Here is a 25,677-nt window from a genome sequence, read left to right as displayed (position 1 = left end):
TTATCCTTCTCTTGTCTTACCCTCCTTGAAATCACAATGTCTTTATTGACACCCTGCTCTTGTGCCACCTCTGCTCCAGCAATTGGCTCCTGCTGTTGCTAATGATCAGAGCTGCTGGTTGGAGGGAACAGGGGAAGTGTTGTGTATTCCACCAGCCACATCTGGGGAGAACAACGAGAGCCCATCAGAGCTAAGCCAGGCTGTGTGGGGCAGCACACAACTCTTGCTGCTGATGATTCAGTATTCTCTTAGTACTGGTCTCTGAAATTGTTAGTGTGATGTTGGCAACAGCAAGAAAATGTTTCAATGCCTTATCAGGGTCTCACAGCAATATTTTGTAGTTTCCCTTTCCAAATGTTGATTACATTCCCCCTTTTTTAGGTGATTTTTTTTCCTTATTTAATCCTACTTAGGATCATCATGACTTGTTTGTTTTCAGGTGCTGACCATGAAGGCATCAGTACCAGCTGTAGCTGTGTGGGGGAGAACAGCTCCCTCTCACAGCATCACTGCTGTGATGATCACAGATGACCAGCAGACCATAGTTACAGGGAGCCAAGAAGGACAAATATGTCTCTGGGATCTTTCATCAGACTTACAGGTTTGTGTCCACTGTGCTAGTTTGCCAAATAGACAGGAGTTTTATCTTTTAGTATTGGCAATAGGATTATCCATACTTGTGCTTATTTAGATGAATTTTAAAAGATAGTGTGATATTTGTTATAGGAAACTCATGAAGCAGTAAGTGAAATGCCTGTATAAGCAACCTGTAATTTGCAGACTTTGGAGAATTTTTCACAGATAAGCATGCCCAGTGGTTTATAATTTGAGACTTTGTGCTCTGAGCAGTGACAGCAAGTAAATATATACAATTATCATGATTTGTGTCTTGTGAAGGTTTTTTTTCTTTTGTAAATCAATTGCTAAGCATGACCTGTCATTTAAAGAAAAATATTTATAAAACCAAATCTACTAAGATGGAAGCAGCAAGATGAAACTTTTATTTTTGATGTAACCAAGATACAATTATTGCTTTATTTATTTTTCTCACAATGGATCAGAGTCAAAACACTTCCTGTTTGGTTTTTTCTTTGTTTCTAGAACTGTGTTTATATTTTTATATTTAGTTGCCCCATTTGGACTCAAACACAGTCTGAAAGTTTGCCCTTTTATGAGGCTACCTTTTCCAATTAAGACCTTTGCATGCAGTGATGATAATGAGGTTATTTAAATGTGTGGCATGAAACATGTGCTGAAGAGCTTTGGTTTATCAGTTTCCACTTCACTGTGCCACTTCTGGTGCATGCTGTAGGCTGAAGGCCAGAGATGTCCTGCACATTGCCTGTTTTATAACATTTGATGTTCCATACATTCTTCAGATGATGAATGCAGTGAATACAAAAACTTAGCTTTTATTCAAACTCCATAAAAATTTTTCCACATCTTTCTGCATTCCAGAAACATGATGGAAGAACATAAGACTATGAAGCAGATTGACAATTATATAGATTGACAAGTTCCCTTGGTTTTAGATATCCTTAGTTTATATAGAAATTGTTCAAGATAAATCATTATATTGTTCTCCTAGATTTCATCTAAAGAAATGCTCTTTGGCCATACTGCTTCTGTAACTTGTTTGGCAAAAGCAAGAGAGTTTGAGAAACAGCCATATGTAGTAAGTGCTACTGAAAATGGGTAGGTAACTGAATATTCAATTATTCATTTCTTAAATTATGAAATGTGTGTCAAGTGTAGGTCAGATTATGCATTTGCAGAAATGTTTCAATCTACTTCCATGATATTAAAATGGTAGCAGCTACTTAGGGTAGTGACTACATTGTTAATATACAATGGTCCAAATAAGAGCTTGTCCCATGGACAACAGAAAGGTTTGGCAGATTCACATATCCACTTAGTATTGAGAAAAAAGAAATTATTCCAAGGGGTTGACTAAACTCTATTCAAAGAGAAATTAATGGGTTATTGGGGGGCATCAGCAGTTCAACAGCATTTGAGTATCATGGTGTTTTTCTCTGTTTCTTCCTGAGCTCAGACTTGAGAACTGAACCAGTAGAAGAGGCTATTTATAATGTTATATTTTGTGCTTCTAATATGCAAGTTCATAAAGGAATCTCTAATGATTCATGAGTTCTCAGTGCTGTCCTATGAGTGACAAACCTGTCCTACAGCACATACTGTGTGGTATATGTGATATTGCTCACTCCTTATTAGTACACAACAGTAAATTGAATACATCATCCAGAAGCTGAAGTTACATTCTGACATTCTGGTCTCATTTGAGCATGTTTGTAGGTATGTATGTGTCACAGTAATGTAGCTAAAGCAGTAAAGTTCTGATAGAAACAAGGAGAAAAGCATTGCTCTGAAAGGTTTCACAAACAGTATAAAGCTTTCACTTAATTTCTGACTTTGGATCTACCAGCTTCGATGCTGCTATTGCTCAGCTGAAAAACAGTAAGAAATAATGCTTTGAGTTTAACATCAAATGGGTAAGTAGGTAGGTTAAAATGCAGGTAGGTTAAAATGTAAGTCTCTAAGTAGCATTTCTTATATAATAAAATGCTGTCTCGAGTGTGTTCTTTAAGTCTTGATACAGGAAATTTCTTACAATGTAATGTGAGAAATAATGAAATGAGTGCTTCAGTTCTGGAAGTAATGTTTGTTTTTTTAATAAATTCTAAACGCATCAAAGTTTAACATTCAGTTGCTGAGCTATGATAAGCTATCTCATACAGCCTCATGTACAACATTTAATTTGATTTTCTCTTGTAATCCAGTCCCACTGCATGTTGAATAATGTGTAGATAAGGAACGTGTGCCGAAGTCGCCTCAAACAGCCTTAAGTGTGTCCAAGTGTAGCTGTAGTGTTGCACAGGTACTCAGGTGGTTGAGTGTATTGAGAGCAGATTTTGGGAACGGCCTCATGATGGCACTGTTTCTTCTTAACAAACGTTGTTCCTCTCAAGAACCGAAGTCTGATGTGGGAGAAGATGCATGATGCTTTTTGAAACGTCTGGTTTAAGTTCAGTGAAATGAATCATTTTCAGGAGGATGTAGTTCCAGTGACAGATAGTTACAGTGACATGTTGACGAGCTGTAATGGCAGTATACCTACAATTTGTTGTAGACCAGACTTGGTCTTAAAGTCAGGTTGGTTGCAAGGCAGCAGGGTGTAATTACCAAAACAAAAAGAAACAGATACTGTATGTCATCCCCTGCTAATGACAACATTTTCTTACCCAGCAATCTGTAACAAAAAGCTTTATAAATGACCAGACTACACTTAAATACAGCACTAAAGAAAAACTTGGTGGCTCAAAATTATTCCAGCCAATTGAGTGGAAATGACAGAGAATAATATGAAGTTATCTTTGGCAGGGAGATGTGTGTTTGGAATGTCACTAGTGGACAGTGCATTGAGAACGCAAAGCTTCCTTATAGGCATACAGCAATCCATGTAAGTATAGCAGCTTTTCATGGGGTCTCTGTTCATTACAAGAGTTTTGCTTTATTAATTTGATCTTTTTCAGAAACAGTTTTAAATGTATAGCTTGTAACGTAGGAAAAAAAGACCCTGTCATAAAATAAGTATTTTTTATCTTTTTCAGTTTTTTCTTCTAAGAAAAGAATTGAGGCTTTTACGTTCCTCTGCATTCCTTAATCAAATCAGACTGATTACTTTTAAGCTGCAAATATTTGAAATGCAGTATTGATTAACTTACTGTTTGTGCATCAGGTAGCCAAGTGAAATGGTCTTAATCTTTGCTCTTGTCTTGTTACAATTGCATGGAAGCTTCAGGTCTGATGTTGGCTTTTTCTTGACATTTTAAAAGTACAAGTAATCTGACCAAACATTGTGAGACAATCTGCTGAAAGACTTATTTTTAAGCTTTTGAATGTTTTTGGTGCTGAACCTCCTGACCTCCAAAAGAGTTCACCCTGTTTTCAAAAATATGCTTTGATTCACTGCAGAACTTCAGGACAAATCCCTTCTTTTCAGAGACTTTCAATATTGTTTCAGATAATTTGGTTTCTCTGGTTGAAACTGTATCCAGGTAAAATAAGTGTCTAGATTTTGGAGTGTGGGAGAATTTGAAATACACATGAGAGTGAGATTGAGGGCCCCAACATCTATGGGTTTGATTCTGGGACATTGCTTATTTCTACATTAGTAGAGGAGAAGCTCAGGGTTCCTGTGTTAGTTAAAATGCTGGTTTTCTTCAGTGAGGAAGTCTAAGGTGGAACTAAGGCTCCAAATGATGGGTATCTGAGCCTTCATGTAACTCCAAAGCACAGCCAATTTGGAATCCAAGATTTTTAACCCTTCCAGAAGAAAATGTTTTTCTTGACACTGCTTTGGTTGATATGAGGAGTTCAAATACAAAATAGTTTTTCAAATAGTTGTTCATTGTAAAGGGAGGATGAAAAAGCTTGGATATATTGCCAACAAAAATTATGGAAGATGAACTTTTTTTTTACATATATGTATGTGTATAAAAACTGTATAAGTTAAGAATTATTCTACACTTTTATTTGTGCACATGCTTTAAGTGTTTATATTCATTAAATGGATGTATGTACACAAACAAAAAATACTTCTATTGCTCCTCAAATTATAATTTGACCTGCTATGTTCTAATGCTTAATTAGATTTCAATAGATGATGTTACAGATAAATTCTGAAGGGAAGTAGGCAAATCTGGCCTAACTGACAATCTGTACATTTTTTTGTGGAGATCAGAGGGAGAATATTCATTCTTACCCTTCAAGTAGGTGTAGCAAATACTTGCAGAAAATTGGTAGTTCCTCTCTATTAGAAATGTGCTAAACCTAATTGTGGCTAATAATTATATTTGTTTAATAACTTGGGCAAGATAGAAAACAGGAACATTTAACAGGAAAGCTTAGGGAAAAGAAGGTGTTGCTGGGAGGGGAAACTACTCTTAAAATGCAGCCTTCTGATAACTGTAATAAATTGTGGTTTTCTGTTGTAGATGTTCTGTTGTGTTTTGTAGTAGATTTTTTCCTTGTTGTTCCATGGGGAACGGTTGCTTGTGCTGTAGTTAATGTTTGGTTTTAATTGAACTACTAACCTATCTGCTCTAGTAGGTTCCTTTTGTTCAGTGTAGATGATTTAACTATGAATGGCAGATGTCAAGTAGTGCAAACTGAATATTTGCCATTTGAAATGAAATTCAACACCAGGGTCAACACTTAAACATTTGTGGCTCTTAACCAGTGTGGAATTTTCTCAGAGGAATTACTGACTATACAAATCCTCTATTTCAAGCCTAATTTAATGGTAACAGTAATTGTAAATTCTAACCATTTCTGCCTATGTTTATTCATATCTGTATTACTATTTATCCTATTTCCAGTTATTTTTATTACTCCAGTTAGTTTACTGAAAAAAACCAAGAATTATGATATAACCAAAACTGTACAGAAAATTGGTAAATTAGGTACAGTTTTTTGGGTTGTCTGATATTTTTGTCTGACTAGATGATTGTTCCCTTTAAGGTTAGTAATAAATGTAAATCTGCTTTGAGGTGGCTGCTTATGCATTTATGGAAATTGTTTACAATTACAGCTAGACATGCAATGCAGATGTCCTTGCACATATAGAACACCTAGCAAAAAAAAAAAAAAAATCCTCATAGTCACTCTGCACTCTGTCCCTTTGCTTTGTCTGTTGTTTTTTTCCCTTTGTGATTGCTGAGAATAGTGTTCAGAAGATTCTGAGCACTAGGGTGTTTAATGTCAGAATGAAGAATATCCTATGGAGTAGAAATCCTTCCTGGAAAGTAATCAGTAATTATGAAAAATTTAATTATGAATATTTTGCATCTGATTCTTTTCATACAACTGTTGATGACAGGAGGTTTATGAAATGTTTGGAGAGGGGTGTTTCAGAGAAACAAGTCTCAAACTCTTGAGCAATTTATAGGGAAAATTAACACCTGACTTTCTTCCAAAAATTACAAAAATCCTAATATTTAGGAGGGACAGATGCTGCTTTCAGTCTGAAGCACCTTTTACTAAGCAGTGTGCCTTTCTAGTGTTACTAGTAATGTTGGGTATGGTTTCACATATGCCTTAGATTTTTTTAGTGATGCTACAAGTGTTGATTATGACATGTTCAGTGTTAAAATCTTCATGCCATTTGTATATCTGTGTGCTGACTCTCTGCTTTCCACTTGGACAGTATTACCATTGCTCATTCAGAATGACAGGTGAAGGCTGGCTTCTTTGTTGTGGAGAATATCAAGATGTTCTTATTATTGATGCTAAAACTTTGGGTGTTCTTCACACTTTATCATCATCTCAGTCTTCTGATTGGATAAAATGTATGTGTATTGTACACTCTGCAAGAATTCAAGGTATATATTTTACATGTATTTATGTAGGTTAATTAAATTGTGATAAAATATTTATGTATCGATGGTATATTCCTGCTTGATTTAATATCAAATTGTTTCACAGAGCTGTTATATAGAAGATGTTAAGGTTTCATTGATAGCACAAGAGGTGTTTTTAAGGCTCCTAATATTGGTCCTGTTTTATTTAATATGCTTTTAGAGAAAAAACATCTTCTATAATGGCTGTAAGCAGCGCAGTTCTTGGATTTAAGTATAAATAAGTTCTGTAATATCAGAGAAATTAAAGGCACAATACCACAGTTCTGTGCCTACTGTTAATACATTATTCACTGTTTGCTTACATCTTTTGTATTTCTGTATATAATTTACTTTTTTTGTCTAAAATTGATATTTGACCTATCAAATCAATTGATAAGCAGTATCCTGCTGAATCCTTGTTTTAGTGCTGAACAGATAGGGGCTGTTTGAACTTGGCTTCAAGTTGACTGTCTCACGTTAACTTTTCACAGAGGACTCTTTAGTTGCAGTGTCTGTAGCTGGAGTTCTCAAAGTATGGGACCTGTCTTCATCTCTGAATAGCATTCAGGTCAGTGTTAACATGAATGTTCTCAAGTAAAGGCTACATTGAAACAGAATATGAATAAATTTCCATCTTCTGGATGTGTATTAAATAGATTTTATTACTTTTGTTAGAAAATTCTGAAAACACATCTTCATAGCATTATTTAAAATTGGCCCATTGGACAGCTCTTGCCTTGACAACTGTACTGTCTTTTGGCCAGGCTTCTTGTCTTTTCATATTCCAGGATACTTAAGTTGCAATGCTTTCCTGCTCTCCTGGTAATGTCTTTGAACCCCTTCACTCTGTCCTTTACACTCAAAGCTCTTCAATATTGGCCTTTGTACTCCCTCTTCACCCTTGTTACTCTCTTCAAAATGGTCCTTTAGACTTTGTTTTCCTCAGTCTGCTTTTCACAATGCTGTCTTCACTTGGAAAAGACTCTTGCTGTGTCAAGTGTCCTATTTTTCTACCTTCAAACTTGCTCTTTTTTGGGTTAATATTCTCAGCAGCTGTCACCTTCCATGAACAAGTGCTAGAATTGGGATGCAATTTTTGTGTTCTAGTTATATTCTAAAAGCTAGATTCACAAAGGGGCTTCTACAGTGAGACAGAAATGGCAAAATATTAATAGACTTCTCTGAATGTTGGTAACTCACCCACTGCCTGGACAAACTGCAGGGTGTGGGCAGCACTACTTGTTTATAGGTCAAATCAAGCCCCTGAGGAGAGTCTGTCAAGTTTGATACCATCCTGGTGGTTTTGATTTATCTGTGGTGTTTTGGGGTGCATCTTTTCAACATTCCTAGAGCAAACCCCACTGCTGTGTTGTAAAAATTCTGAGGATTTTAACAACTGATTACAGATGTCAGAGGAACATATGGTGTGGTGCAGTCTTTTTACTGCCTGGGGGCACCTTTTGTGGAGGGACTGCTGCAGAGTTTGTCACAATCCGGCTAAATTCTAAAGAGCAGTTTTTTAATAAATATTGTTGGATTTACTTGGAATTAACTGAAGCTGCAAGATGTCATAAGAAAATGGCTTTCAGTTTTATAGCCATGATTCCAAGCATATGTAGCCCTTCTCTGAGAGGTTTTGAGACTGTTGGTATCTTAAAAAACAGAAAACATACATTTTAAGTGATTTAATCAATAATTAATAAATATAATGCCAGTAGAATAACTTTGAGTGTGATGACTTTAATATGTCTGATATTCCCACAAAAAGTGTGAAAATACATACATTGTTTTTAACAGTACATTTAGCAATACAAAGCTAAGAAACTGAATTACTTTTACACTGTCTTTAGAGGTGTTAAGAGCAAACAGGACATATGGCAACACCAGCATCTCAGGCTGTCCTGGCTGCAATGAGAACGAGTGGGAAAGTAAAATATTCATCAGCTTTTCTGAATTTGATCCTCTGTTTTATAGGTGTTGTAGCTATTTTTTGACTGAAGAATACCTGGCATATAATCATTGCAGCAGTTTCTATTTATGGCCTGCCTTTGGTCCTTCTCCACATTCATTATAATTTAAGTGAGATCACAGTCTGAGCCACACCGAATGTTTACATTCTTCTGTTTGCATGTTAGTTGTGAACCTGTTGTCTTTCTATTGTTAATTGAGAAGTACCCCTTGCTTTGAATTTTGAAAGTCTCTTAAGAGAAAATTATTTTCAGTGGGTTGTTTCTGTACTAAAAGCTCAGATATCTGAAACAAATTTTATAGCTTTTTTTCCCCTCTGTGCTGTAAAGGAGAAACAAAGTGTGTGCGAGAAGGAATCAAAATCTCTGGACTGCATAAACTGTCAAGCAGTAAGATTTTGTACTTACACAGAAAGGCTCCTTCTTGTTGTGTCCTCCATGTGCTGGCAGGTACATTAACGATTACACTTTCTTGTTAATGGTGTTGATTTTGAAAGGCTAATATGATTTTTAAATGCAGATTGTTGTTCTTCTTCTTAGGTTAAAGAAACCATTCACAAATTGTCAAATATGATGATGCCTGCAACACTTCTTGGCTTATCTTAACTGTGTGAAAGAGATGAAGCTTTTATTTTTTATGAATGTATTTCTGCTTTAAAAGTTTAACTCCAAATTGGCTGGATAGAAGGGGGATTTAAGTATTAGACAGTTTTAGAGCACTGAGTGCGTTATTGTCCCCTTCACAGTGCATTTGAAAGGGAGACAAAGAATAAAAATCCCTGTTTAAGTATGACAGAAGTACTCACAGTTGGCAAGTTCTCAGTAGTCTGGGACCTTTGTTTGTTGATAGCAGCAGCAAAACTAGAGACCCCAGGCTATATTGCTTTTTCTTGAAGCTATAATAAAGTAACTAAAATGAAAAAAAAGTAATAACAGTTTTAGAGAAAATGTAATATATTTCAACTGAAACTTATTGTAAAAAATTCTGTATTTTTGTTAGTGTTAAAATTTCTCTTGCATTAATCAGGATTATTTCAACATGTATACCTGATTCCAACATCTCTATGGGGACAGGAATGAGTCAAAAAATTTCACATATATCTGGGTCAACTTCAGATAATGTACCTGTAGACTATCCTTGAGATGTCTCTTGGGCTACTTAAATTCTATACAAAAGCATTTATAGAGAAAGTTCATGTGTAGAATGGATTTTTCACTTTTAATGGAAAAATATCTGTAACATCCATTGATTTCTATTAATTTCTATAATGAGACTATAAGACCCTAATGCTACTTTTTGGTTGTTTTTTTTTTTTTACCTGTCAGTTTCTTTAACTTTGAACTGTATGGTTTGACTCTGACTTTGCAGTAGTTTATCAAAACATGTTAGGCTTTAAAAATAGTTATTCATTTATGAAGAGTTGAACTCATGTTCTACTTCCTGATTCGCTGCCCAAACCTGGTTTAGGTTAAAATGAATTTGCTAATACTATTTGTTTATATTTTGTTGTTTTCCTGAACTTAGGTCTATGATTATTGTGATTTCTCCTTGCTTTGTACTGAGTTCTGTAAGAGTGGTCAGTGCTTTGCTGGTGGGGAAGTGCTGGCAGCTTACAGACTTATCATCTGGACAGAAGATGGCCACAGTTACATCTACCAGCTGCTAAACAGGTGGGCTCAGATGGGAAATTCACACAAAAAGTTCAGGTACAAGATGAACTTTGGGAGGGTTACTATGGAAAATCTCTGCATGTTGCAAATGATCAAAAACCAGAACAAAACCACTTTGGCACTCAAAGATTTACCCTGAGTTTGACAGCCCTCAGTCTTTGTTTGACACAGCAGGGGACATAGGAATAAGATTAGCCATGTAGAACTTGGGCAGCTGGTGCTGTGATTTCAAAAAGTCTCCTGTAATTACTTATTTGGTTACCTTTAATTGAACTTGTGAATCTTGGATGTTACTGTTCTGCTTCCTAAAAAATGACTTTCTAAAGCTTGTGTGTTTAAAATTTCTTGTTTAATTATACAGTGGCCTTTCTAAAAGCATGTACCCTGCTGATGGGAAGGCGCTCAAGGAAACAGTTTATCCTCATTTACTCAGCTTTACTGGTATGAAGGAAAATAAGGTAAATTCATAAGGGTTTGAAAGTTTATTTGTCTGGTTGCAATAACCTGAATAATCCCAAAGGAACTTATGAATTCATTAACAGATTTAATTGTTCCATAAAAACAAGGAATAATATTTATTCCTTCATATAAAAATTGTTTCTTACAAACTTGAAGAGGCTCATAACATATGTTGCCTGATTTTTGGCTATATTTAGGTTTTTTTCACAGTGGAAAAATGCCTTTATCTTTGACTCTATATAGACTGGTTCTTGTTTCTTTTCTTTAATTTTGGCAAAGAGAAAAATATTTCTTAACAAAGATGTGGTCCAAAATATTTTTAGAAGCTTCTACTTTCAAATCTGTAAAAAAATAAAAATAAAATAAATAAAATTCCCAACAAATACAACTATGCCATAAAACCAAAATCAAAAAAAGGTAACCCATGAGCAAATATGAGCAAGTTACTTAGTTCTTGTTTTATTAAGGAATGTATGCATGGTTCAATGTAACTACATAAATAGGTTGTGTATCCACCTGAAATTGAAGGGGTCTGAATCTGGCATTTTATCCAGAATACTGCTGGCTTCAGAGGCATAATCGCATGCAGAACTTTCTTGCACTGTGAGCAGACTGATGTACCCAGAGTGCATAAAATGACACACATATGAGTCTCTTCATATGGCCTTGGCTTGAGGAAGACTCTAATGTTAAGAAAAGAGGAAGATGAAAAAGTAGCTGATCTCTACACTTTTGTTTGAGAATTTATATTTAGCAGAGCATGTCACACCAATTTCAAATTTGAAGTAACTATGTAGACAAGTATCTCAAATGGACACAGCTGTGTTGGAAAACCTACATCTTCACTCACTTTTTATGTTGTGTTTTGTGTGATCACAAATAAATAAGGAAACCCCGATGATTTGAAGAAGAAAATTCATTATAATTAGGAAGCTGGAAAATGGGGGGCAGGAAAGATATGTGGGAAGCCTTCTTACTTGGGCAATAAATGAACCAGAGCAAATAGAACAGATTATTCTGTGTAGCTTTGGTTATGTTTTGTTGGGGTTTTTTTGCTAATGCTGATTGCTAATTCTGTTAATGAAGTTGCAATTGCTGGAAGATGTGGGTTTAATTCCTGCCTGAAATTGCTTTAGAGTGTTTGTGTGACAGCTCAAGCAGGTTGTTAAGCAGTTTCTGAAAATATGCAACAGAAACAGATTTTTATTTGTAGCTGACTAGAAACATTGCTAAATATATACCTGTGTGAGGTTTTCTAGCATTTTCTGTTGACAAATGTAGGCTTTTAGAAAGCATGCTTGTTGCATAATCCTATGAAGCCTGACAGATTTAATTTTCAGTTGCAGGGAAATAGCATAAGCCATTCAGCTTTTCCCCAAATGCTGTGATCTAAAAATCAGATAGGATAACTGCTGAAGGATGCCAAAAGGTCAGGAAAGGTGAGGGAAAAGGAACAGCCAAAACACATGGCTTAGCAAATAATAGGGTTATGGTGGTGGTACAAAGTTCACATATGCTTCCCCCCAAATATATGCTTTTTAAAAAATAATGACATGCTCTTTTTTAATATTTCTGCTTTAATACTTGTCTTACTGCATGAGTAGTTTTTATAGCAGATTTGTGAGACAACCAAATCCACCTGTGTGATCTCTTTTGAACTCCATTTTGAGTCTATAAACTGAACTATTTTACAGGGCAGTTAATTATTTTGGAACTGATTATTAAAAATCTGTAAAAAAGTAAATCTGTAAAACTGTAAATAAGTTTATCAACATGAGGTAATTGTAGAGAGTAATAAGCTTTCTCCTGAGCCTTTTTTTCTAGAGTGAACAACCTCAGCTCCCCCAGCTGCTCCCCATCAGGATTGTGCTCCACACCCTTCAGCAATTTCATTGCTCTTTGGAAATGCTCCACCACCTGATGACTGAATGATAGTGTTATAGGCTATTACCTGTGTAAAAGCATAATCCTTACCTTTCATTATTTGTAGTCATGCAAGCTGTGATGACTGAAGCTTTACTGAATTTGTTTTGATGCAAAGATTATCGATATTTGACTGCATTGTTTTTTCAGCCTGTCCTTGATCCTTATGCTGGTGAAACTATAAACCTGGAGAGACCTCCCAGTGTACTTTTCCATTTAGGTTTCCATGGGTTTAGCCAAGGGTACTTACAAAGCAGGGGTGATCCTTGAGGGGCTTGTACCAGGCAGAGTAGACTTGGTCTGAGCAGGATTTAGTGGCAGATAAGCAATCAGTTGTGGTTTTTTCTGTATTTTTACAGCTTTTGATGAAAGAAACCCCCTTCACATTTACAATTATTACATTATTTTATCTGTTTTCTTTTCAAATATGGAGTTACTGTTGTTTTTGACAGAGTCTGCCTTCTGTCATGGGCTTCATGAATGAAAGAAAGGAGCCTTTCTACAAGGTTCTTTTTTCTGGTGAAGTTTCAGGACGGATCACTTTGTGGCACATTCCTGATGTTCCTGTGTCAACATTTGATGGTTCTCCAAAAGGTTTGGCACTTCTGGCACCTTACTACCATCTATTTCATTATGTCTTGGAGTCAATTTTCATGAAAATCAAAATTCTCATAAAAAACTTTTTACACTAGAAAGTGATGCTCATTTATTCATTGTGTAGTGATTGCTTGAAGTTAGGAGGAGTAGCAACTGCTGACTTTGCAACCCTAGACTGCAGAAAGGATAAGTTAAGGAAAGTGATCAAGAGATGAAGAGGTGTACTTTCTTTAGTTTGACTTTTTTTATATTTTGTTTTGCATAAATAAAAAAAATCCTCTCTTGCCCTACCCTCTAGAGATCCCAATTACAACCATGTGGACTCTTCAGGATAATTTTGATAAACATCATTCCATGTCAGAGGGCATTATTGATCAACTTTGTGGATCTGAAGATGGATTTGGAAGCGCAGTTGTCAGTTCCTCTGTGTACATACCTGGTCTTGATAAGCTTGTATGTGGATGTGAAAATGGAAAAATTTTTGTAACATTAGGTTTAGAAACTGCAAGAGCAAGACTTTTAGAAAACATATCTTTTCTTAAAGGTAAGTTTTAACAATTTGTTCAGAGTCCTCTCAAACACGCAAGACTTCATAATTCCGGCATCACTTCCAATGATCCTTGTAAAAATTCTCTGAAAAGTAGGGCTGGCAGTCAGGAATGAAATGAGGAAAATGGAAGGTTATGATGATCTTTCTCCTTCCACAGCTGATCTATTGGATCACAGCTTAGTACTACCAAGGTGCTTGCCAGTAGTAGGAATGTGGGAATGGCTGTGGGATTGGATAGCCCCTAGAAGTGCGATATATGGCATGTCACTGTTTTGGCAGTTTTCTATTTCATTTGCTCTCTAAAATATCATTCCACTTGAAGGGAACATAAAGGGTGCATCTCAGTAGTGAAGCTCAGAGTGCAGACCTTTGTTCTCCCTTTTAGGAACAGGTCCAAAATTCTTTGACACCATGTAAAGGCAGGTTATATTTATCCTGACTTTCAGGAAATGTGCTGTAAAATATGGAACTCCTATTCTTAAAGAACAAAAATAATGTGTCATCTTGTTTCAGATAATCTACCTTATAAGGTTCTGGATGGTCACAGTAGCAGAGTCACTTGCTTACTTTATCCACATGACAAATCAGTAAGATTTGATCCCAGCTGGCTGTTATCAGGGGGCCAGGATTCTGTTGTGATCTGCTGGGATATATTTACTGGAGGCATCCTACAGCAGTTTAATCTGCAGTCTGGTGCAGTGACAGAGCTCTTGCGATCCCCAGAACACTACAGAGTAAGTAAAAGCATAAAAAATGATGTTTCAAAAAACCCTCTGTATACCCATCTGTGTGTATATATTTATATACAAGAGAAAATAAAACACTATCTGGCAGTACTTTAGCCCACACTACTTTATGCATAGTTTACCTTCACTTAATTGTTGTCTTTGAAAATTTGCTTTTAATTGCAGGGAGTTTTTTTGTTTGAAACATATTAAATTGAAGCTCTTAACATTCTATTCACCATTTTTATTATCATGATTATTGACTTATATGTCAATCTGATTAACTCCTCCTGAAATTTAAAAAACTTACTTAGTGAGGCTAGGAGCTTGAACATAGTATTTTAATCTTCTCTGTTGGTCCAAAATATATACTTCATTTTGGTTCCTGATATATCTTTTTGGTCCTTTGTGTGTATGTTTTTGCATTTTTTAATATTTAGAATAATTTAAAGTTGTGTTCTAATTAATTAAATTTTGAAGTTAAATTTAGGTGAAAATGTACTGTACTGAATGTTCTATGTAACTTTTGAACTATGTATTCTGTGGGGCTGGGATTTCCATTTTTCCTCTTACAAAGCCTGCATAGACAGATTTGATACTTATGAATGACTCACAGTTAACTTACATGCCAGAATAAAGAGGCAAAAAATTGGTTTGCAATAACAAAATTTTTAATATTTGTAAGGCTCCTTTTCATCTTTATTCTGAAAACTGAATAGGATTTAATGCCTGCCTGGCTCGTGTTTCAGTCTTGTTTAAAGAACTGAATTGTTCTGTGGGGGAATTCCTCTGTGTGTCACCAAAAATTACTTGCAGGTAGGGAAGGTTTTGCAGTATCAGATCCATACAGTATGAAAGGAATTTGTAACTTCATTTTTTTCTTAGAGATACATTACTCTTGGCTTTTTAGACCTGACATAATTTTATATCACATGAACACCCATTTGGTTTAAGATAACTTTTTTACTACTTTCTCTTCTAGGGCAACTACTACTGTATAGTTGGTTATATAATCACTGCTTTGATATGCTAAGTATTGTGAATATATGGAATTTAAATTATTATAGTTAAAATGCTGGAAAAACAAAGATGAAGGTATGTTTTCCCATCAGGAAATTAGTTGTGTACCCAGCAAGTTGAAGATGTTGGCTGACATAAAACATAATTTTGTAAAATGAGTATGTTCTGGGAAGAAAATCACTGGAATACTCTTCCTAGTATTCCTTTTAAATGTTGTGGTTATGAATTATAGTGGTTACCGTGTTGAAACTGGAGTTTTCTGTTTTGCAGTTAAAGGACCAGAGTATAGTGTGCTGTGTGTGCAGTGACCACTCAGTAGCAATTCTACACCTCCAGAAGAGACAATGTCTCTTACATGCTAGAAAGCATCTGTTTCCTGTGAAGAAGATAAAATTTGACCCTCTTGAGAATGTGCTAATTGTTGGATGTGAAGACAATTCAGTTTATATTTGGGAAATTGAAACAGGTAATAACACAAAGGAGTCATCCTATTTCTTTTGTTGTTTTGGTCACTTTCCTGGAGGTTTTTCTGTCCCATGATGTTAGTCATAGAAGGCCAAAACATTAGTAGAAATGCCAACACATTGATTATATGAATGGGAGAGTTTAAATGTTTATATCAGCAAGAAAAATAGATTATTTTCTTACAGTTCAAGGTGTGCCACTAGTGAAATAGCATGGCTTAAGTCTCATCCTGATAATCAGAAGTTTAGCTGATGTGGTAGTGAATTGAGTAGAGTACTCCTGGAAGCTATAAATAAAAACTAAACTTATTAAAAAGTGTGATGTTTTCAGTCTAAACTGACCCACGTTGGAGCACAGAGTTATGCTTTCTTCCAAAAATTCATGATCTGAGATATTTTGGTTTAATTGATGATCACTTAATAGTGGAACATAATTGCAAAGCTTATAACTGTGTAGACAGCAAAACTAAAGGTAAGTGTTTTCAGGTTTAACTGTAGATTCCCAGGTGATTTGAGAATGCAATGCTGATTCATATGGGTAATAAATGTACTTATTTGAGCTTGGACAGACAAGACTATCAGGGGTTATAATGGCATTAAACACTACGAGTGTCCAGGCAATTCAGAGCTGTGTGTCTTGAAAGGAGGGAGGTGCATTGAGTCCAGAGTCACTGAAATGCACAGCATGTTAAAACTGTATCAAAATGCAATTTTACTAACTGACCCCTGAGATCACAATTTATTTTACAGATTATTACAACATGCTATCTACACTGTTTGCTTTAGACAAAACAGGAAAACTCAGAATATATTTGAACTGTCCCTCCTTTACCCATAAAACCATTGCCTGTTTCAAGATTAAAGAGGAAATAAAATTGATACCACTGCTCATGCATATTACATATTCAGACAGGGTAGATATGGCTAAAAGTGTGTCTTTATGAGTATCATGGAAGCATGAGGGCCACAGTCACCACCTCACACAGGAAGAGATGCTTTTATTTGCTCTGCAGTAGAAATTAACAAATCTTTTTTGTTGTTGCTCCTGTTATGCATTGCTGACTAAAAGGTGCCATCTAGGGTCAATACCTGAGAAAGCCTAGTAGGATATATTGTAGCTGCTTTAATGTTGAATTACATCTGTATTGCAGCAGAACACAAGAGGTCATGGCGTTGATCCTTGAAATTGGCCTGACCTAGATCAAGAGCTATGTAGATACTTCAGTGGCACTCTGGCAGACAAAGCATTGTTCAGATGTGTGACAGAGATGCCACAGCATCCCTGAGGCACCTCTGCAGGAGCACAGCACCTTTCATTAGGATTTCATCTGTTGGCAAATAAATGGGCAACCACACATAGTCCCGCTTGCCTACAGAGTTTCCTCTGAACATGTTCCCTGACTCAGTTAAATAGGATAAAATCTGAGTGGTAGCCTTGTGCTTGAAATCTGTTATGGGAAGGGACATAAGATAGCTTTTATTGCTTCTGCAGTCAAAAAGTGTTTGTACTTCTTCTGGCTATGCAGTTAGCTTATGACTTAGGCTTTGCCTTTAAGTTAAAGTCAGTGCAGTATTGTGCCAGACTCATATATCACTGTTTGCAGTTAAAAAAAATGGATCTGAACAGTGTTCCTGTGCAAAAGGTAATGGATAGCTGGGAAAACAGCCAGTCTTTTTAGAATTCCAGGCTGTGGATTAAGAAATTTCTATGAATATTTCAGTATTTACAGTGTTGTAGAGTCAGCAATAATTTGGTTGATTTTGACAGGCGATTTTTTAAAAGTTTAGAGAATTAGTACCACTTTGACTCTAGAATGGTTCTTCCATCAGGTAATTAGTAGGGTGACCCCTAGAGCAGATGGAAGATTTTGTTATGGATTTCATTGTCCAGTTTCCAGTGACAGAGGTTGACACACTTGTACAGAAAGCTTTCCAAAAGACCTAAAAATGTTTGTCTCAAGGGGCTTTCATAATTATCACTTTATGAGGCGGAGGAAACTTTGTGTTCTAGATTAAAGTCTAAACCAGTGTTACTTCGTATACAACTTGTACTCTCTTTCCATGAGATTTACAAAGATGGCCTTATTTTATGTGATCACTGGAAAGTTTTCTGAGTACAATTGCCTACATATTTTCTAAATAAATAGGATTTTCAGCATAGCTTATGCTGAAATGTTAAATACTAGGAGTATGGTTGACTTCAAGTGTAATTTAAGTCTGTATCTCTTCTCCACTGACTACAAACCAAGTCTAAAAAAGGTGGGGGATAAAAAGGAAAAAGATAACTTCCTGTTGCTGTTACAGGTCTAGAATTGGATACATTCATTTAAATCCTTTATTCCCTTGATTTACAGAGCAAAGTGAAATTATTTGAAGTTTAAATGTTGATATTGCCTCTGCATGTGGATAGTGATATAGAAAACAATACAGAGGCCATGAAATATCATCTGGGTAGTTTAATGCATTTTACCTAAATTTTAATATATGGATACGGCAACTTTCCATTACAGTGGAATATCTTTCCATGACAATGAATATTGATCTAATCATACATTTGGAATATTAATATACTATGTGTACAGGATATTCTCCAAACTTGTGTTCTAGAAGACAAATATGAAAATCAATAACAAATTTTATTCTAATTAAAGTGCAGAATATTTCTTCCAATAGCCACCACTTGAAAACTCCCTCAATAAGGAAATTAGCTGTTATCTGTATTGCTTTTACATTTTCCTAACCATTTGGTATCTTTGCTTTTTTAGAAAAGTAAATATCATTACAATAAGATACAGTAGTAAAAGGATCAAAGGATTTTTGCTTACTGTGTACAGCATATGGCAACATGTCTACCAAGCTGCCTTTAGATCCAATGTGTATTTAGAGTGAGGAATGAATGGGTGGGCTTTAAATAGCAATATTCCTTGCTCAGAGTTAATAATCTTCATTTTTCAGTGATAAATTGTTTTTCAATTAGTATGAGTTTAAAGTGAATTTATTCCTCGAAGTTCATAATACTTGCAGAATGAATCATTTACTAATTTCCTGTTACTTTATTTTGCCTTGCAAGCCTTGCTCTGTTTTATTAAGGATATGTTTAGTTTGGGTTTAAAGATAGAATAACATCACTTAATAAAACTTCAATTTATTGTTCTGTTCTCATACTACATATTTAGCTTTACACTGGCTATGTTGTGGTTTTTTCATACTCCCCCAGGGAGTGCAAATTTTCAGAGCTATCTTACATGCTACTAGCTCCAACTTAAAAAAAAAATTGAAACATATGCCTAAAAATATATTTGAGGTCAGATCTCCTGAATAGTCAAAATTAACTCTGCTTACAATCTGTGCTAGAAAAGGTCAAAAATCATCAATAAATGATAGACAATAACTAAATATACAGTATTTTGTTTTATCCACACTATTTGTGTATCACTTTCCCTATTTGTGCTCTACCTGAATCCTTTTCTGAATAGAATACTTTTCCTTGTATTTTGACACATTTGTTATCACAATATCTGAGTGCTTAGTAACAATAGTTCTGCCATTTTCTTTATAAGTGCAGAAGTGTTACAGTTGTCCTGGCTTCTAATGTCTGCATCTAAACAAAACAGGAATCCTAAGAATGACAGTTATTTACAGAATTACTCTGAGAACACTCTAGCTGGTATGTAGTTTTAAACCCCTCATTCTTTTGATTATTGAGTATACCAGAGAGCGTACATAGAAGTAGTGCTACCTCAATTCAGAGGTTTTCTTTGCTATTTCCACCTGTTTTTGCAAATGTAGCATCAGGGTGATACTGATGTATTTATCTCAAGGTTTTTGGTAGAGGTAAGTCCATTCACTGTAAAGGAATGTTTTGTCACCATGTGGAATGGTCTGTATGGACCTCTCCTGCTTGAGCAAGGAGGAAAAGCAGCAGTACTTCAAGCAGTGCTGCACTGTGGTGGGAGCAAGGTGTCAGCTTGGAGACTCAGTTCACAAAAGGTGTATGTTCAGCTTTGCGTCCATACTTGAAGGCATGAAGCTTTTCTGAAACACTTCTGTTTCATGACTTTAGCAAAAATGATTAATGGCTTGAGACACTTCTGCTGAGAATGAAAAAAAAATCATACCACCTTAAGATAGCTGTCAGTCATAGAAAATTTTACCTCAATGTTTAAAAGCTACAAAGGTATCAATAAAAAAAAGCAGCCTTTTAATGAGTTTTTCAGCCCTAATAAAATATGCAGTGTCTAAAATTAGTCAAATCCATCTGTATGATCATAAAAAACCTTATGAAAAATAGAAGAGAGTTCAGAAATACTCTGAAAGCAATTCTTGTTGTGTTTAACTCCACATCGATAAACTTAAATGTTGCATAAAACCTCTGCTGTTTCAGAAGTGCACCTGCCACAGAGAAAATGAAATTACTCTGCAGATAGTGATGTTATGGATCAAGCCTTTGATCATATTGATGGTCAAACATGCTGGAAGGTTTTCAAACACTGTTTAAAGATATTTTTATGTAGTTATATATGCTCCAATATTTTTATAATTGGTGCCAACAGTGAGACTTCTAAACCTGTAGTAAACAGCAAGTATCACATGAGTTAAAGAATGTGAGGGGCAGGGTTTGGGTTGTTTGGCTGGCTTTTTTTTTTTTCTAAGTAGGCCTTTATTTAATGCATTTGACAACTTTTCTCATCCCACACAGAAATTAGGGATTAAACTGTTTAGAAAGTTAAGGCTTAGATGTCATCAGATGGCTGTGAGAAAATAATTTGTATAGTTTTAATGAGACTTTGAACTCAGTAAATTTGGTCATTACTTTAAGATTTATGCCTAGATAATTGTAGAACCAAGAATAATTATGTTTTTTGTGACTTTTTGTCCTTGTAAAATTTAGTGATTTACAGTCTCTTTTGATTTCTTTTTCATTTTCCCTGTCCCTCCATTGTTCTCTTTTTCTCTTCAGGTCATTGGTCAGAATTAGATCTGAGTGGGTGATTGTGGCCTAACTGATAAATCCCATGGTTGTGTTTCATCTGCTGGAGGCCATGATGTAGGGTCAAAGTCATAGCAGTCACTACCTTCTTGTTTCTTTTTTAATGAGTTTTGCATAGCTTCAAGATCTGCAAACCTCAAAATAAGATTTAAAAAGGAATATATATGCCTTGTGGAACTTAGCATTTGGATTTGGGGCTTTTTTCCATTTGTTTTAATTTGTCAGTCTTAAGGTAAAACTTAACTAATGTTTTGCCTTTTTTTATTGCATCTTATATTTTATATGTGTAAGCCTCAGGTCAGTCTGTAGCTTGTACTTGAATATTTCATAGCTCTCTAAATTTAAGTCATTGTTCAGTAAATACTTATTGATGTAGAATAATAAAAGGTAGTGGAGCTTGGGAAAGTGTGTCTCAGGGTAAAAAAAAAGACAGTGTCATCTTCTGCCTAGTTTGCAGAAGCTGAGGATACCTCACTCTTGCCAGTATACAAGAGTGTATCTTTATATTATCTATGCATACACACATGTATGTTTATGTACTTTGTGTATACTTGGGGGAACATGTGTGGAATTTACCTGTATGTATCTATTCCTTCCAGTTGGCAATTGATCTTTATTCTTAAAGAGATTCTTTTTCTGCATGTGTGTATATGTATATACATATATATAGTGTAACTGAAAACTGCTATGATCCAGTGCAGTCACAAGAGTGCATGCCAGGGAGGGGTTTCATTCCAGACACTAAGGGACAGATTCTCATCCCATCTTTCAGTTTGTGATAAAGAAGTAGGTAGAAACTACTTGCATATCTTCAAAGTTCAGAGCTGGTAACTTCTTCCATTCAGCCCAGTTTAGTACATTTATTATGTCTTAACAATTCATTCAAGGTATTATTGTCCTTTACTGTTTGGAATAGTTTAGATGGAGTCAGGGAGAGAGCAGGGGAGTGTCCTTCTTTTGGGGTCTTGTGCCTGCATCAGAAATCCTGATGTAAGGACTGGCTGTGTTGGGGAATTGCTCTTTTTACCCACATATATAAACTAACATTATAAATTACATTTCAGTGGTTTTCTTTGTGTTGATGTTCATTGCTTTTTTTCAGCCAAAGGATATTGACAGTAGTTTGCTAATGCTCTTCTGAAAGTGTGTATTCTGAAGAATGTCAATAACACACAGAGCTGGACATGGCAGAAATCTTCCAAATGCACAAATGAGTAAGAAGGGTCTGCAAAGACACATCACAGGGCATCTCCATTTTTTATCTCATCCTTAAAGTAAAATAGCTTTTAAGATATTATTGGAGTACTTTAAGAGGCTGGATTTTGTGTAGTCTATCCTATTTCTATTTGCTAGATGGCATTTACTTTTGTCTTGGTATTGTTTAGAATATATGTTCTTAATGCAACGTTTGTTCCATCTGTTTTGGGCCAATTGATACTGGAATGGTAGCACTAGCAATAAGGAGAAATTTTTGAAACAAAGTGCTTGCCAACTGTCTTGGAGCAAGATTGTAGTATTGTAAAATTCAAGCATTTTTGTAGCAAGGAGCGTAACATTTCTGTATGCCTTACTCTTCCATCATAGAAGGAAGTGTGTTGGGAGAGGTTTTTTCAGGTAAAATTGGTATTTATAGAGGAGATGATCTTAACAGAAAATAAACCAACTTATGTTACAGATGCTACTTGTTCTGAATGCTGAGTTTTCTGTTCTGACTACTAATAAAGAAAAGGATTTGTTCTCAACCACATGCTGTTTTTAAATACAATCAATTCTGAAATAATTTCTCTTTCACAGAGCACTGTTATGCTGTAAGAGTCATCTGAGTTAGTAGGTCACAGCAGCAGTGCAATATTGAGGATTTTCCTTACTTTAGCTGTGACAGCAAACACAGAGAGCACTGGAGCCTGATGATATGACAGGTCATGTGATGGCAGTGAATGCCTCATCTCGAGGCAGGAAGATTTGTGTGACCTCTCCAGTAAAAATGCATCCTTCAGTATGCAGAACCCAGAGAACTCTGTGGACAGCGCTAACACCAAGAGACACAATTTGCAGTACTTGGTCCACAGGAAGAATAAGATGTTGTAGCAGTCTCTAGCCAGTCACATCTGGTGGTCCAGAGCTGCCCAGGAGAGTGAAATACTCCACTCTTGTCTGTTCCTGAGACTTGGTTGCCATGGTCACAGCTTTAGAGAGATAAAGACTTTCTTTTCCTGTATTTTGTATGTATAGTAGGGGGTCATAGCAGTGGTGTTGCTGCTGTGTAGACACCCCTATCTCTTCCTGTTCATCCATTGTTATTTTATGCTCTTCAATCAAAACCCTTTAGACTTATTTGTATTTAAATACTTCAGGTCTGAGAGTGAATTTTGATTGTCCTCTTTCCTGTACTCTCATCTACAACCTTTGTGTTTTCTTACTCTTTATTTTTATTTTCTTTTAAGCATATTCCTAACAAACAACAGTTTATGAACAATAAGCAGCCCGCCCCAGTATTATTTTGCCTGTTTGCAGTTGTCAGAAAGTCTTTGTCATATATACAGGTTTATAAATCCTTTCCTCTCCTCCTCCCTGTTTGTTTCTCAGATGTATTCAGGCATCACAGAATATAGATCTCTTCCTTTATTTTATCTCTGCCAACTATTTGCTCTGTAAATGACTATTTTGGGCTATTCAGAAGAGTAAAGTTGAGCTTATAATATAAAAACCACTTTCATGATCACACATTTTCCTATGCACTTTGTGCCATTTTATTGAAGCTCCAGCTGTACACACAAACCTGTATATACAGATTTTCATAATAGGGAACATGATTGGGCAGTATATGCAAGAAAGGATGGGGTTTTTTAAAGAAACTAGACATCTTCTGGAAGGTGCTACTGAACAGGCATTTCAGATAGCTGTTATGAGAGATATATAAATGATTTAAAGGTATAACAGGAGTTTTTCAAATTGATTTTAGGGTGTCATAATGTTCTGTTAGTAAGAAAATAAGCTGGTTGTCCAGGGCATTTGCTATTCAATGTTCCTATCTATAAATGTACATTAAAAATGAAAATTAAAAAACCAATTATAAGTTCTCTATGTGAGAAGCCAAGCCCTGTTTCTTACTTAGTGTAAACCCAGAAGAGCTTTCTTCAGTTGATAATATGTTAATTTTCTCTTCTCCAAACTACTCAAAAATTATATACTTGCAATGGCATTGTTCTGATGCACTTAGAGAAGAGTTTGTTAGCAGCAGAAATGTTCAGGAACCCAACACCCTGTTGGTACCTTCTCACTTGGCATCAGCTAAGTCTATAATATATAGAAGCATATCTCATCTGTTTGAAATAAGATGTGTGTTAAATATATAAAACATGAATTTGCTTTAATGTACATTGAGAATACCTGTATATTCTCTTCAGGCTGTTGCCTTCCAAGGTTAAATTCTGTTGTCAGATTTTCTGTACCTTTTACTACTTCTGCTATGTTTCTTTTTCTGTCAACTAAAATCTTTTTCTTCAACCAGAGGTTGAAAAATTGGCTCTGAAGCTGTTGCCAGAGAAAAGCTCTGATATATGGAAAATAACCCAAGTCTGTCTGTAGTATGATAGCATTAACTAAATTATATTCTATTATATATCCACTAGATTATCCCACAGGATAGTCTGACTCTGGGGGATGACTGCTGCTGAAGCACTCATATGCATCTGGTGCTTCTGAGACACGTTTGGAAGTTCTGTCTAATACCAAAGACTATACATAGTCAGGTTGTTGAAATTTAATAGCATGCCCCCAGAAGTCCTGGATTTATTAAAAACTTACTGTAATTTCTCTTAAAAGGAACATGAGGCCTGGTAGTTTCACAGAGATATTATAATAGTCTTGAGGACTCCAGCAGTGAATTGCAGTGAAGAAAGTGTTATAGAAAACAAGGTTTGACAAATGTATGTGTATAAATGCATACAAATTTAATGCATACAAATATTCACTGTGTAGCGCATTTGCCACAGAAGGGGATAGAGAAAGCTTCAGCCCCTACACTTCAAAGTAAGAAGAACAATGATTTATTTGAATTTTGTTCATATTGAACTTTGAATAATCCACGTAGTTCTGTGGCATGTTTATAGCTTGAAAAGCTACTTTACATATATAAAGTATCTATAAAACAAAATAATATTATCTGAGTGTATTGTTTCCAAACTTCTTCACTTTGCCAATGCTGTAGTACTTTTAAGAATGTTTGCTCATGTCCAGCATGAACTGTACAATCATCCCTTGTAGGCATCTATAAACATGGTCTCTGTGTTCCTGGAATGTGTCAGTGCTTGGGAGCTCTGTAGACAGTCTAACTATGAAGACCTTTTGGGCAACTTAGTTTCCTTTCAGTGACCTTCCTGCTCTGTATGGCACTGGCTGCAAGTCCTGGGGAGGAATTAAGAAAATGGCACATTAAAAACAATTGGGTCTGATTCTTATTTCTTTCAGTGTAATATTACAGTCATCTGTGGTGTTTAACTGATTTTTATTAGGGGACAAAAAATCAGGTGCCCTGTTTTCTTCTGCTCTGATTTCAAAGACTTTGTCATATGAGTAGTAGAGGTGATACTGCAGTGAAAAGAAATGGATGGGTTTCAGAGAAATAATTTCAGATAAAGAGATTTTATACACACATATACACACAAACATTTATTGTATGAGATCCCTCAATCCCAGTCCAATATTTTTAGCAGGTGTTACTGATAGAACTTCAGTGTTACACATTTTTTTCTTGTAGCAGTGAAAGGGAAAATTCATGTTGTATTACTTGAGGGTAGAAAGAATTCAAACTTAAGGGAAAAACATTTCATTTTATAGCTGATATTTAATACTTGAAAAACCCTTCAGATGTATTTTATCCCTGATATTTA

At 35.5% G+C, this 25,677-nt stretch overlaps 1 protein-coding gene across 1 annotated transcript in view; it reads left to right on the top strand.

Annotated features, from left to right (window-relative positions):
* Window positions 1–448: 448 nt before the first annotated feature.
* The window catches only part of WDR72 (WD repeat domain 72), a 90,291-nt gene continuing 65,062 nt past the window's right edge, over window positions 449–25,677 (top strand). The window contains exons 1-12 of the mRNA XM_077185636.1: window positions 449–601; window positions 1,589–1,695; window positions 3,400–3,478; window positions 6,227–6,401; window positions 6,911–6,987; window positions 8,717–8,836; window positions 9,912–10,057; window positions 10,419–10,519; window positions 12,890–13,033; window positions 13,335–13,580; window positions 14,100–14,320; window positions 15,602–15,797. Of these exons, the coding sequence (XP_077041751.1) occupies window positions 449–601; window positions 1,589–1,695; window positions 3,400–3,478; window positions 6,227–6,401; window positions 6,911–6,987; window positions 8,717–8,836; window positions 9,912–10,057; window positions 10,419–10,519; window positions 12,890–13,033; window positions 13,335–13,580; window positions 14,100–14,320; window positions 15,602–15,797 (1,765 nt within the window). The remainder of the gene's footprint in view (window positions 602–1,588; window positions 1,696–3,399; window positions 3,479–6,226; window positions 6,402–6,910; window positions 6,988–8,716; window positions 8,837–9,911; window positions 10,058–10,418; window positions 10,520–12,889; window positions 13,034–13,334; window positions 13,581–14,099; window positions 14,321–15,601; window positions 15,798–25,677) is intronic.

Source organism: Agelaius phoeniceus, chromosome 13, assembly GCF_051311805.1.
Source record: "Agelaius phoeniceus isolate bAgePho1 chromosome 13, bAgePho1.hap1, whole genome shotgun sequence".
Classification (NCBI taxonomy): Eukaryota; Metazoa; Chordata; class Aves; order Passeriformes; family Icteridae; genus Agelaius; species Agelaius phoeniceus.
This window is presented reverse-complemented; position numbering and strand designations above follow the sequence as displayed.